The sequence below is a fragment of the Odontomachus brunneus genome, unplaced genomic scaffold, assembly GCF_010583005.1.
Source record: "Odontomachus brunneus isolate Ranch 3 - 2012 unplaced genomic scaffold, Obru_v1 Obru_scaffold_015, whole genome shotgun sequence".
In the NCBI taxonomy this organism is placed as follows: domain Eukaryota; kingdom Metazoa; phylum Arthropoda; class Insecta; order Hymenoptera; family Formicidae; genus Odontomachus; species Odontomachus brunneus.
The window spans coordinates 751956-765933 of NW_022639465.1; the positions used below are offsets into that span (position 1 = coordinate 751956).

The window sequence follows — 13978 nt, forward strand, 5'->3', positions numbered from 1 at the left end:
GCTTGTTTTCGTGCTGTATTGCTTGCTGGATGGAAATACTCTGTTTTGATTGGTGCATTTCCATACATCTCAGAAATGCTGTTCTCCTATTGGATATTGGACATTGTACGTCGCACATTGGACGCAGCGTGAATCTTCCATAAATCCTCCATTTCTTTACGCGCTTCAGAATATTTGTAGTAGTTTCTACCCGAAATCGTCACATAGAATGTGCTTATGGAAGCCATTGTATCCGCATGAATATTGTGTGAGATATCGTGATACGTAATTACGAACGATACATAATTATGTCGTGATTATTAGACAGAAGCTGGTCAACAAATATCGTGAGAAAATGTACGTATAAATTTTTTATTTGATTATATTGGCAAGTACTTTATATATATTGCGTGTGTCGTTTCCATTGCGTGCAATCGGACATATTCCAGAATCCCGCGTTAGATTTTATGTTGAAAATAATTAACACATATGTTTAATTTTTTGGGTACTGTAGGCGTATATGTGAGTAAGATATTTTCTGTTACCTGTGATCGTATATACGCGTTTAGTGAAATGTTTGCAATAGCCTATGGACTCATGTATAGTCATTATATGAAGTTCGTTATATACTACCGGCATTTTCATGGGTTTCCACTTACATGTCGTCCTTTCAATTTGTTAACAACAGTTTCGGATGTAATATCAAGGAAAATTAATTAGAAGTTTTATATTTTTTTTTTAGTTGAAAGACATTTGTGAAAATGTCTATTCCACCATATTTACTGGGTCCAAACCCATGGGCCACAATGATGGCCCAGCAGCAAGCCCATGCCCAATTAGCTGCTGCCCAAGCACATGCACAAGCTGCAGCGCAAGCTGCTCATCATGCTCACATGCAAGCTATAGCTGGGCCACCGTTACCTCAGATGCCTAAACAACCAGAGGTTTTATCAGAGGATAAACTTCAGGAAAAAGGTAATAGAAAATAATTATTACAATGTATAGTTTTTGCAATGGTGATTTTCTTTATTTCAGCACAAAAATGGCAACAGCTGCAATCAAAGCGGTTTGCAGAAAAGAGGAAATTTGGGTTTGTAGATGCTCAGAAAGAAGACATGCCAGCTGAACATATAAGAAAGATCATCAGAGATCATGGTGATATGAGCAGTAGAAAATATCGACATGACAAGCGCGTTTACTTGGGGTAAGTTAGTATAAAGCAGGACAACAATGTTGTATTGTAAATTTTAAAATTGTCTATACAGATTATTTACATATTATTTGTGTGATGTATACATGGTCTTTTTCATGTAGACAATATAAACTTGTATGTATAATATTGTAAATTATATTAAAATATATAAAAGTGTAAAATATATACAAAATAAAAATTCAATAATGAGATAGTTATCTGTCATTATGTGACAAATTGGTAGATTCAATTCTAAGAATAAGAATATAATCTGAATTTTATGGACAATAATTTGTTTAAGAAATAAGGTTCATAAATTTACATCAGAATTTTTAAGATTGAATAAAAATACAAACTTTTCTTAATCTATAACCAAGCCATGTGTTCTTTAAATGACATCATAGATTATTCATTGTTTATTTAGGTAAGTTTCATGCATAGTTTTCATTATTTACACATAGAGCATCATGATTTATAAACACCTAACCCTGATATAATTAGCAATTGGATTTTCTAATTTTGAATATATATTTATTATAGCGCATTAAAATACATGCCACATGCTGTCATGAAACTGTTGGAAAATATGCCTATGCCATGGGAACAGATAAGAGATGTAAAAGTTTTATATCACATCACAGGAGCCATTACATTTGTTAATGAGATTCCTTGGGTTATAGAACCTGTATACATAGCTCAGTGGGGGTAAGATATAAGGATTATTTTTGTATTTTATCATTTTACAAAATTGCCCATTAAGAATTTATATTGTTTTAGCACCATGTGGATTATGATGAGACGAGAAAAGAGGGATCGTAGACATTTCAAGAGAATGAGATTCCCACCTTTTGATGACGAGGAACCCCCTCTAGATTATGCAGACAACGTTCTAGATGTCGAACCGTTAGAAGCTATACAAATCGAACTCGACTCGGAAGAAGACGAATCCGTGGCATCATGGTTTTATGAACACAAGCCGTTAGTTGGAACAAAGTGAGTTAATGTACATTGTAAATAGTATTTTTATTAATTAATTACAAGAAAGAAGCAAGAAGATAAGTTCTTGTATCTGTTTCTTGATTAACTTGATTAATATCAGCTCATTTGCTTCGTAATGATGAAAAGCGTAGGGGTCCTGAAATCAACTATACATGTGAGTTGACAACTTGGTTAACTGCGTATTGTTGTCTGAGACTGACGATACGAGTTATCCACAGTTGGACAAAATGCTACACTGAACGAATATTCTTAATAATATTATTTAAAACTACTCTATTATAATGTAAACCGAGTGATCCAATTATATTACAGACACGTAAACGGATCCACGTATCGGAGATGGAACTTGACGTTACCGCAAATGGCGACATTATACCGTTTAGCTAATCAATTGCTGACCGATCTGGTGGATCAGAATTTCTTCTATCTGTTTGATCCCAAATCTTTCTTCACTGCAAAAGCTTTAAATATGGCCATTCCTGGAGGACCGAAATTTGAGCCATTGGTGAAGGATTCAAATGCTGCTGATGAAGATTGGAATGAGTTCAATGACATAAATAAGATCATCATTAGACAGCCCATTAGAACGGAATATAGGATTGCGTTTCCTTATTTGTATAACAATATGCCTCACTTCGTGCATCTTTCATGGTAATTACATTGCTTTTTTCTCTTTATTCTTTATAATTTATAACACTTATGTTACTTTTATTATTCGATTACATTGTTGTTGATCTTATCTATTTTCCACACTAGTTTTAAGATCTGCTTGTTAGTATAACACGATCTTCCTAGCAGTGTGGTAGAGAAAATTTAGTGATTGTTATTCGTATCTTTCATAAAGACTAGAAAGAAACTGCTGATATCACTTACATTTCTTATCTCGTAACAATCCTTTTAAGACAAATTATTGATTTCTCTTTTCCTATTACATATTTTCGACATGCTGACACATATTTTCAGGTATCACGCTCCAAATGTTGTATACATAAAAACTGAAGATCCTGACTTGCCTGCATTTTATTTTGATCCGTTGATCAATCCTATCTCTCATAGAAATTCGTTGAAGGTAAATTTCTCTTAACTTTCTCTTAGAAGCATTCGATCATCTTTACATCGTTGGATTGTTATCGTTACAGACGATGGAGCCGCAAATCGAGGACGACGAGGACTTTGTTCTACCGAGCGAGGTGCAACCGTTCCTCCAAGAAATACCACTCTACACGGATAACACAGCAAATGGAATAGCTCTCTTGTGGGCGCCGAGACCGTTCAATACGCGTTCCGGAAGAACCAGGAGGGCCATCGACATTCCGTTAGTCAAATCTTGGTACAGAGAACACTGTCCGCCCGGTCAACCTGTGAAAGTGCGAGTCAGTTATCAAAAGCTGCTCAAGTACTTCGTACTAAATGCTCTGAAGCATAGGCCGCCGAAACCACAGAAGAAACGCTACCTGTTCCGTTCCTTCAAGTCAACCAAGTTCTTCCAAACGACCACGATAGACTGGGTCGAGGCTGGTCTGCAGGTGTGTCGTCAAGGATACAACATGCTAAATCTGTTGATACACAGGAAGAACCTCAACTACCTCCACTTGGATTACAATTTTAACTTGAAACCTGTGAAAACGCTCACGACAAAGGAGAGAAAGAAATCGCGTTTCGGCAATGCTTTTCATCTGTGCCGCGAAATCCTTCGTTTGACCAAACTCATTATTGATTCTCACGTGCAATATCGCCTGAACAACGTGGACGCCTTCCAGCTCGCCGACGGACTGCAATATATTTTCGCGCACGTAGGCCAATTAACCGGCATGTATCGTTACAAGTACAAGCTGATGCGACAGATTCGAATGTGCAAAGATTTGAAACACTTGATCTACTATCGCTTCAACACCGGACCGGTGGGTAAAGGGCCGGGCTGCGGCTTCTGGGCACCCGGTTGGCGCGTCTGGCTGTTCTTCATGAGAGGTATCACGCCGCTGTTGGAAAGATGGCTCGGTAACTTATTGTCCAGACAATTCGAAGGACGACATTCAAAGGGCGTGGCGAAGACCGTGACAAAGCAGCGAGTAGAATCGCACTTTGATCTCGAGCTGAGGGCGTCCGTTATGCACGACATAGTCGACATGATGCCAGAGGGAATTAAGCAGAACAAAGCGCGAACAATCTTGCAGCATCTGAGCGAGGCATGGCGATGTTGGAAGGCGAACATACCATGGAAAGTACCGGGCTTGCCGATCCCGATCGAGAATATGATACTGCGTTACGTTAAGATGAAGGCCGACTGGTGGACGAATACCGCCCACTACAATCGGGAGAGAATTCGACGTGGCGCCACGGTGGATAAAACCGTTTGCAAGAAAAACCTGGGTCGCTTGACGCGTCTTTATTTGAAGGCCGAGCAGGAACGACAGCACAATTACTTGAAGGACGGCCCATACATATCTCCGGAGGAGGCTGTAGCTATATTCACTACCTCGGTACATTGGCTGGAGTCCCGAAGGTTCGCGCCGATACCTTTTCCGCCGCTGTCCTACAAGCACGACACGAAACTGTTAATATTGGCACTGGAACGCTTGAAAGAAGCTTATAGTGTCAAGTCTAGGCTGAACCAAAGTCAGCGAGAGGAGCTGGGTCTAATAGAACAGGCATACGACAATCCGCATGAGGCATTATCTAGAATCAAACGACACTTACTGACGCAGAGATCTTTCAAAGAAATCGGTATCGAATTTATGGACCTTTATAGCCACTTGATTCCTGTGTACGATGTGGAACCTCTTGAGAAAATCACTGATGCCTACCTGGACCAATACTTATGGTATGAAGCGGACAAAAGACGATTATTCCCGCCGTGGGTAAAGCCGGCTGATACGGAGCCACCGCCGCTCCTTGTCTACAAATGGTGTCAGGGTATCAATAATCTTCAAGACGTGTGGGACGTTAGTGAAGGCGAATGCAATGTGTTACTGGAGTCGAAATTCGAGAAGCTATACGAGAAGATTGATCTCACGCTGCTCAACAGACTGCTACGTTTGATAGTCGATCACAATATTGCTGATTACATGACAGCAAAGAATAACGTCGTTATCAACTACAAGGACATGAATCACACCAACAGTTACGGAATCATCAGAGGCCTGCAATTTGCGTCTTTCATCGCTCAATATTATGGACTCGTATTAGATCTGCTTGTATTGGGTCTGCAAAGAGCTAGCGAGATGGCCGGACCGCCGCAGATGCCGAATGACTTCCTAACTTTCCAGGATGTCGCTTCAGAAACGGCGCATCCTATCCGATTGTACTGTCGTTACGTCGATCGCATACACCTATTTCTGCGCTTCTCTGCTGACGACGCGAGAGATCTTATCCAACGTTACCTCACCGAGCATCCGGATCCGAATAATGAGAATATCGTTGGCTACAACAACAAGAAGTGCTGGCCACGGGATGCTCGTATGCGGCTTATGAAGCACGACGTGAACCTGGGCCGCGCCGTTTTCTGGGACATTAAGAACCGACTGCCACGCTCCACCACCACTATTCAATGGGAGAACAGCTTCGTCAGCGTTTACAGCAAAGATAATCCTAATCTGCTGTTTAATATGAGTGGCTTCGAGTGCAGGATTCTACCCAAGTGCAGGACAACTCACGAGGAATTCACTCACCGCGACGGTGTCTGGAATCTCCAGAACGAGATCACCAAGGAGAGGACAGCGCAGTGCTTCTTACGCGTCGATGATGAGAGTCTACAGCGATTCCACAATCGAGTCAGACAGATTCTCATGGCTTCAGGCTCGACCACATTCACCAAGATTGTCAACAAATGGAACACTGCGTTGATTGGTCTGATGACTTACTTCAGAGAGGCCGTGGTGAACACGCAGGAGTTACTGGACTTGCTCGTGAAGTGCGAAAACAAAATCCAAACTCGTATCAAGATCGGACTTAACTCTAAAATGCCCTCTCGCTTTCCACCTGTGGTCTTTTACACGCCCAAAGAGCTGGGCGGCCTCGGAATGTTGTCGATGGGCCACGTGTTAATACCGCAGTCGGATCTGAGATGGTCGAAACAGACTGACGTGGGCATCACACATTTCCGTTCGGGCATGAGTCACGACGAGGATCAATTGATACCTAACTTGTATCGCTATATACAACCATGGGAGTCTGAATTCATCGATTCTCAACGCGTCTGGGCTGAATATGCCTTAAAGCGGCAAGAGGCTAATGCGCAAAATCGCAGGCTCACCCTGGAGGATCTTGAGGACAGTTGGGACCGCGGTATTCCTAGAATAAACACATTGTTCCAAAAGGATCGGCACACTCTGGCTTATGACAAAGGCTGGCGTATTCGCACGGAATTCAAGCAATACCAGGTGTTAAAACAGAATCCGTTCTGGTGGACTCATCAGCGTCATGACGGCAAATTGTGGAACTTGAACAACTACAGAACCGACATGATCCAAGCGCTCGGTGGTGTCGAAGGTATCTTAGAGCACACGCTCTTCAAGGGTACTTACTTCCCCACCTGGGAAGGTCTCTTCTGGGAGAAAGCGTCTGGTTTCGAAGAATCCATGAAATACAAGAAACTGACTAATGCGCAACGCTCCGGTCTGAATCAGATCCCTAATCGTCGATTTACACTGTGGTGGTCGCCCACGATCAACCGCGCGAACGTCTACGTCGGTTTTCAGGTACAGCTCGATCTGACGGGCATATTCATGCACGGCAAGATACCGACTCTGAAGATCTCGCTGATCCAGATATTCCGTGCTCACTTGTGGCAGAAAGTGCACGAGTCGATTGTGATGGATCTCTGTCAGGTGTTCGATCAGGAACTGGACGCATTGGAGATTGAAACCGTGCAAAAAGAGACGATCCATCCGAGAAAGTCCTACAAAATGAACTCTTCGTGTGCCGACATACTTCTGTTCTCCGCCTACAAGTGGAACGTATCCCGGCCGTCGCTTCTCGCCGATTCTAAGGATGTCATGGATAACACGACTACCCAGAAATACTGGATCGACGTACAGCTGAGATGGGGCGACTACGATTCACACGACATCGAACGATACGCGCGCGCCAAATTCCTGGACTACACCACGGACAACATGTCGATTTATCCATCTCCCACCGGTCTCTTGATAGCCATAGATCTGGCGTACAACTTACATAGTGCTTATGGCAACTGGTTCCCCGGTTGTAAGCCGCTCATACAGCAAGCCATGGCGAAAATCATGAAGGCGAATCCCGCTCTATACGTGTTACGCGAACGCATCCGTAAGGCTTTGCAACTTTACTCGTCCGAACCCACGGAGCCTTACCTCTCTTCACAGAATTATGGCGAACTTTTCTCCAATCAGATTATATGGTTTGTCGACGACACGAATGTGTACCGCGTGACGATCCACAAAACCTTCGAAGGCAACTTGACCACGAAGCCGATCAATGGCGCGATCTTTATCTTCAATCCGCGCACTGGTCAACTCTTCTTGAAGATTATTCATACCTCCGTTTGGGCAGGTCAAAAACGTTTGGGTCAGTTGGCCAAATGGAAGACCGCCGAAGAAGTCGCCGCTCTCATTCGCTCCTTACCTGTGGAGGAACAGCCGAAACAGATTATCGTCACCAGGAAAGGCATGTTGGATCCCTTGGAAGTGCATTTGCTGGATTTCCCTAATATAGTTATTAAAGGATCCGAGCTACAGTTACCTTTCCAAGCGTGTCTCAAGGTGGAGAAGTTCGGTGATCTAATTTTGAAGGCGACTGAACCGCAGATGGTGTTATTCAATCTATACGACGATTGGCTAAAGACCATCTCTTCGTATACCGCGTTCTCGCGACTAATTCTAATCCTGCGCGCGTTGCACGTCAACACCGAGCGAACGAAAGTCGTGTTGAAGCCCGACAAAACAACCATCACCGAACCGCACCACATATGGCCGTCGTTAACGGACGACGAGTGGATCAAAGTAGAGGTGCAGCTCAAAGATTTGATTCTGGCCGACTACGGCAAAAAGAATAACGTCAATGTCGCGTCGCTCACTCAATCCGAGATTCGTGATATTATCCTGGGTATGGAGATTAGCGCGCCGTCCGCTCAACGCCAGCAGATTGCCGAGATTGAGAAGCAAACCAAGGAGCAGAGTCAGCTCACCGCGACCACCACGAGAACTGTGAATAAGCACGGCGACGAAATCATTACCGCGACCACGTCCAACTATGAGACGCAGACATTCAGCTCCAAGACCGAATGGCGAGTGCGCGCTATCTCCGCGACTAATCTTCACCTCAGAACGAACCATATCTACGTATCGTCCGATGACATCAAAGAGACTGGCTACACTTACATTCTGCCGAAGAACGTGCTGAAGAAGTTTGTCACCATCTCCGATCTGCGAGCTCAGATTGCTGGTTATCTATATGGCATTAGTCCACCCGACAATCCTCAGGTAATTATGTGTGTGTGTTCAAATAGATGCTTTTACTGACCATTTCTACTATCTATCCTGTAAGTCTAAAATCCTTTTTCTAAATATCCTGTGTATATATATATATATATAAAATATTTAAAATAGTTATAAAACTTATAAAATATTCCTTTCATAATTAAAAAGAACTTAACAATTTTTGTTAACCAGAAAAGAGAAAAATGTTTTAATATATTCTAAATATATCTCTCTTATGCATTAATAATAATTCTATTTTAAATGTCAAAGGTGAAAGAAATTAGGTGCATCGTGATGGCACCTCAGTGGGGAACACATCAGACCGTTCATCTACCAAATACATTACCTAACCATCAATACTTGAAAGAGATGGAACCTTTAGGATGGATACACACGCAGCCTAACGAGCTGCCGCAACTCTCGCCGCAAGATATATCTACTCACGCCAGAATCATGGCGGAAAATTCTATTTGGGATGGCGAAAAAACCATCGTTATTACTTGCAGTTTCACTCCTGGTTCCTGTTCACTCACAGCATACAAGCTAACACCGAGTGGTTTCGAGTGGGGAAAGCAAAATACGGACAAGGGTAATAATCCGAAGGGTTACCTGCCTAGCCATTACGAGAAGGTACAGATGTTGCTGTCGGACCGTTTCCTTGGGTTCTTCATGGTACCCAGTCAAGGCTCGTGGAACTACAATTTCATGGGCGTGAGGCATGATCCCAATATGAAATACGAACTGCAGTTGGCGAATCCGAAGGAATTTTATCACGAAGTACACAGACCGGCCCATTTCCTCAACTTTTCCAGTTTGGAAGACGGCGAAGGTGTCGGCGCTGATCGAGAAGATATGTTCACGTAAATTTAGTAAACGTGTCCTTGGTTCGACAAAGTTTCAGCTAAGTTGTTTTAGAAAACTGTGACAACTTTTACGGCAAAATATATATATTCATTCGTGCAACGATTGTGACAGAAAATACCATCACTTTTGAGTACATATTGTCGTGTGTATCTTTACATAGTAAAATTCTGCTACAGAATATTGTAGGTATCACTTGTGATTATATTGTAAGTTATATTAAAGTGCAAATTTGTACAAAATTACTGGTATTATTGGTACATTTGATGAATACATAAATTATACATAACATACTTTTATTATACTTTACTGAAAGTGGTATTAATAAATCCATGGTAAATGTTTTAGTAATATTTAGTAATTTGAATATTTCAGGAATAAACGTGACAATAACGAAAAATTGAGATCAAATAATATGTAATCAAATCACTCATTTGTTGCAACAATGGCATAACTCAAAATATAACTAAAAATCGCCTTTATTGAGTTATTAGTACAGAGAAAGGTTTTGCTACATATTTACAGCTAATTATTCGATCTGCTTTAATAGATAAAAAAGATCACCAGAGATTTAATCGGAGAGGTTGTTATACATTTTCTTACTGCTAATTAAGACCAATGGATGAAAATTTCTCGCGAATAAAGTAGCACTTACCGTTATAAATTGCTGGTTTATTTAACTGTATAATAGCTATGTCATTTCTATATAACGGCTTATCGTAATTCTTATGAATAATTATCGTTTCCGGCAGAAAATCTTGCACCGGTTTCGCGTAGTAGCCATTCTTATAGTCAGAATCGGTCAGGATGTTGTGCTCACCCACGCAATTCACTAACGATTATTAATATAGGCCTTAATTTAATTAAAACGTAATATAAAACAAATCAATAATGTAATGTATTATGTACTGATGTTAAATTTAAAATCGTCTTTCAAATAGCGGCGATATTATATCGATATTTTTAATATCAGGATTTTCAGAATAAATTAAAAAATGTCTTATAACCTATTATCGAGTTATATTATGTTTTCGATACAATACAGAAAAATTATTAGCTAGATGCTGTTTATAGCAATCATTACCTCGATTCCTCGTTAAAGGAAGTGGCTCGTAGCAGAGCCTTTGGAACTAACTTACAAAAATAACTTATTTAAATTATTATAACATCCATTAAATTATTATAACATTTAAATAATAACATCCATCTTCAGGAATTGTTAGATAAATATTAATCTTCCTTGTTGTTTATTTTGATTTAAACAGTCCCGTTCAAAAAGCAACGCATTTTTCAAAATAAAAAATGCTGCTAACACTAAAGCCAGATCACAAAAAGTATGTATTTGTTTCTAGCAGAACAATCATCGCCAGGTACAGGCAAATCATTTGTTTAAATTTATATTTCACTACGAGAAAGTCGTAAGAAATGATCGTAATCGTAATTTTCGCAGTTCTACAAGACTTGCAAATTAGCCTTGGATTATCTGCAGAAAGGCCCAAATGTTAAAGTGTACAATGTTGCTGCTGATAAATAGTTGATTGTTGCTTTCAAAATGTGATGCAGACCCACAGTCTCAACATATCATGCACTAAAGTTATTAGAATTTTCTAAACGTACGCAATATACATTTGTTATTTATTGATTATTTAAAAAAGCGCCAACAATGTATCAGAGTAGTATATCAGTGTTTTTTGTATGTAAATATAAGACATTAATAACCTTGTTAGATCCTTTCTAATCTCTCTTTTATTAATAAAAGTGCCTTTCAATGTTTTTATGAGCCGATCAGGAAATTTATAAGCCATATTTAGAGGCAATGTTATCAAGAATTTACAATAAGGGCCTTAATGTTAAGAGGTTGCTGAATACTAACATAATGTAGTCTCATAGTTTGTACTGTTTTTCTATTTGGTTTCATACAATTGTAAATAGTGAAAGTACAAAGGTCAAGGTATAAAAAATACTAACTACCTTGGTGAAAATATGTTGCTGAAAATTTCTAACAAAACAATGAAAAATTCAATGAATTGGAACACTTTAAAAAAGTAAGGGAACATTTCAGATTTTGTAAAAATGAAAAAAACATCGTTTCAATGAAAATTTTTATTCATTTTCTGAATAATTATGCAATTTTTTTTCTCTGAGCATTCACTGTAAAATACTGAAATACTGAAATTGTATTGGGAGTACAAATTAGTTCGGTCCGTTTTTTTGTGGTCAAAAATGCATTTATTTCAGAACAAAATGAGTGAACAGATTAATCAAAGTATTGTCCATCACTGGCTACTACTTTTTCTCACCTCTCAGGCAATTTTCGAATTCCATCTCGAAAAAATGTCTCGTCTTTTGAGGCGATCCAAGTTAGGAGCCAATTTTCGATTTCTGCGAAAGAAGTGAACCGGTGATCTGCCAAATCGTGCTGCATCCGTCGGAACAACCAGTAATCAGAAGGAGCAATGTCCGGCGAATATGGCGGGTGCGATAAAATATCCCACTTGAACGTTTCCAATTATCAATGATTCTTAGTATGATATTTCTATAAAGGTACTATTTGCTAACATTTGAAATTTATTAAAAATCAAATTTTGTTACAGAAATTATGACAAGAGAAATTATGACAAAAAATGTTTGTATTATTCTTACATTTTTCGAAAAAGTATTGGAAATATTACTTTTTCTGAAAGTTTTGGAAATATTACTTTAACATTGAACGGTCTTCATTATTATATAAATAAGATAAAATCAGAGAAGACATGTTATATTATCAGAAAAAGTAGAATTTTATCATAAAAATCATTATTTCTTATAATTTATGAAATATATTTTTGATTATTACGAAAATCTGATTTTTTTAGAAAATGGAATAGTTAATTTTAGTCTATTACATTAAAATACAAATGTCACAATATTTTGGATATTTTCAGAATTTTACTGAAAAGAAAAGAAGAAATCGGATTTTATCATAAAAAATTTCTTACTTTTTCTGAAAATCCTGCTTTTTAGAGAAAGTCTTATATTTTCATTAAAAAATTTTTACCAGGGTATTGTATAAAAAACAAAAGAATTTCTTGTAAATGAAAAATAGTATGTTATAGGATTGTAAATATTTTTATAAAATGAAAGTATAAATATCTAACTATAAGTATGTATAAGTCTAAGTATAAGTCTAAGTATGAAAGTATAAGTATTTATATAATTTTTATATAAATTTATATAATTTTTATATAAATGAAAGTATATAATACAACCCTTATAGAAATATCATACTAAGAATCATTGATAATTACTTATTATCCAGTATTTTTAATACTGAAAATAAGTAATTATCAATGATTCTTAGTATGATATTTCTATAAAGGAATGGACATGTCCATGCCTTTTTTAGAGAGGGAAACGACGATTACTTACGAAATTATGCCAATATAATATTTTAAAATTCTCATACAAAGTTATAGCAATTCAAAACATTAAATCGTGTTTCTTGAAAAATTATATTTTTTGAGTTATGTCATTGTTACAGCAAATGAGTTATATAATAATCTTACATACAGGTAACTATAGTTACAAGCACATTTCAAGCACATCAAGCGCATTGTTAATGATGATATATAAAAATAAATTAAAAAATATATATAATATCTTTGTAATATATATAATATCTCTGTAAAAAGATTTAGAGCTATTAAAAGAATACATACTAACAAACAAGACAAATAACCTTTTCAGGCCAAAAAACAATAATACTATAAAATAAAATATTCATTTAAGCAAAACTACTAAGTGAATATGTTTTGAATTTTATATATGTAATTAGATAATATATATTTGCAATAAAACAAATAATATATGATTATTTTTTGCGCAAAAATGAGATGTCACAGCATCCATTGCCTACAGCTCTTGCACACTTTTCTGATTTGCATAATTTACGTTTGTATAATAATCCAATTAAAAAAATGAAAAAAATTGCTCATAAAATAATGTTATAATTATAATCTCTCAAATCAGAATTTTTATTTCCAAATAATAAAATTTTTTAGCTTATTTTAAAGAAGAAATTAAATTTTGCTTATAAAATTCGCCTTTTTATTTTATTTATCAAAATGAAACAAATATAAAAATTTTGAAATAAGAAATAAATTATAAATAAATTATTTATTTTAATATAAATATATTACTTAATTACATAAATAAAATTCAAATATATTTACTTAGTAATTTTCTTTCAATTCCCGAATATTTTTGTTGCGTTTTTGGCCTGAAAAAATAATTTGCCTTTGTAAAATATGAAAAGGAACAAGTGTATATATTACTTGAAAATCACAGTAGATTTGTTGTTTCGAATATGTTTGCATATATATGGGGCGTCCTAAATACGAAAATAAATATAAAAATATCTCAAAAACAAAATGATTCGTGAAAAATATCTTAAACGTAAGTTTAACATTGAAGGAGGTATCATACTGATATACGTATGACTGTATGTCCTTATCAA

The 13978-nt window shown here is 37.5% G+C and overlaps 1 protein-coding gene across 1 annotated transcript; it reads left to right on the forward strand.

The window, feature by feature from the left end:
• Window positions 1-144: 144 nt before the first annotated feature.
• On the forward strand, window positions 145-10543 carry LOC116841333 (pre-mRNA-processing-splicing factor 8). Its single transcript, XM_032809130.1, has 9 exons — window positions 145-336; window positions 722-954; window positions 1015-1183; window positions 1712-1876; window positions 1949-2164; window positions 2483-2821; window positions 3134-3239; window positions 3310-8625; window positions 8893-10543. Exons 2-9 carry the CDS (start codon window positions 741-743, stop codon window positions 9484-9486), a joined length of 7119 nt encoding a protein of 2372 aa, XP_032665021.1. The 5' UTR covers window positions 145-336; window positions 722-740; the 3' UTR covers window positions 9487-10543.
• Window positions 10544-13978: the final 3435 nt, after the last annotated feature.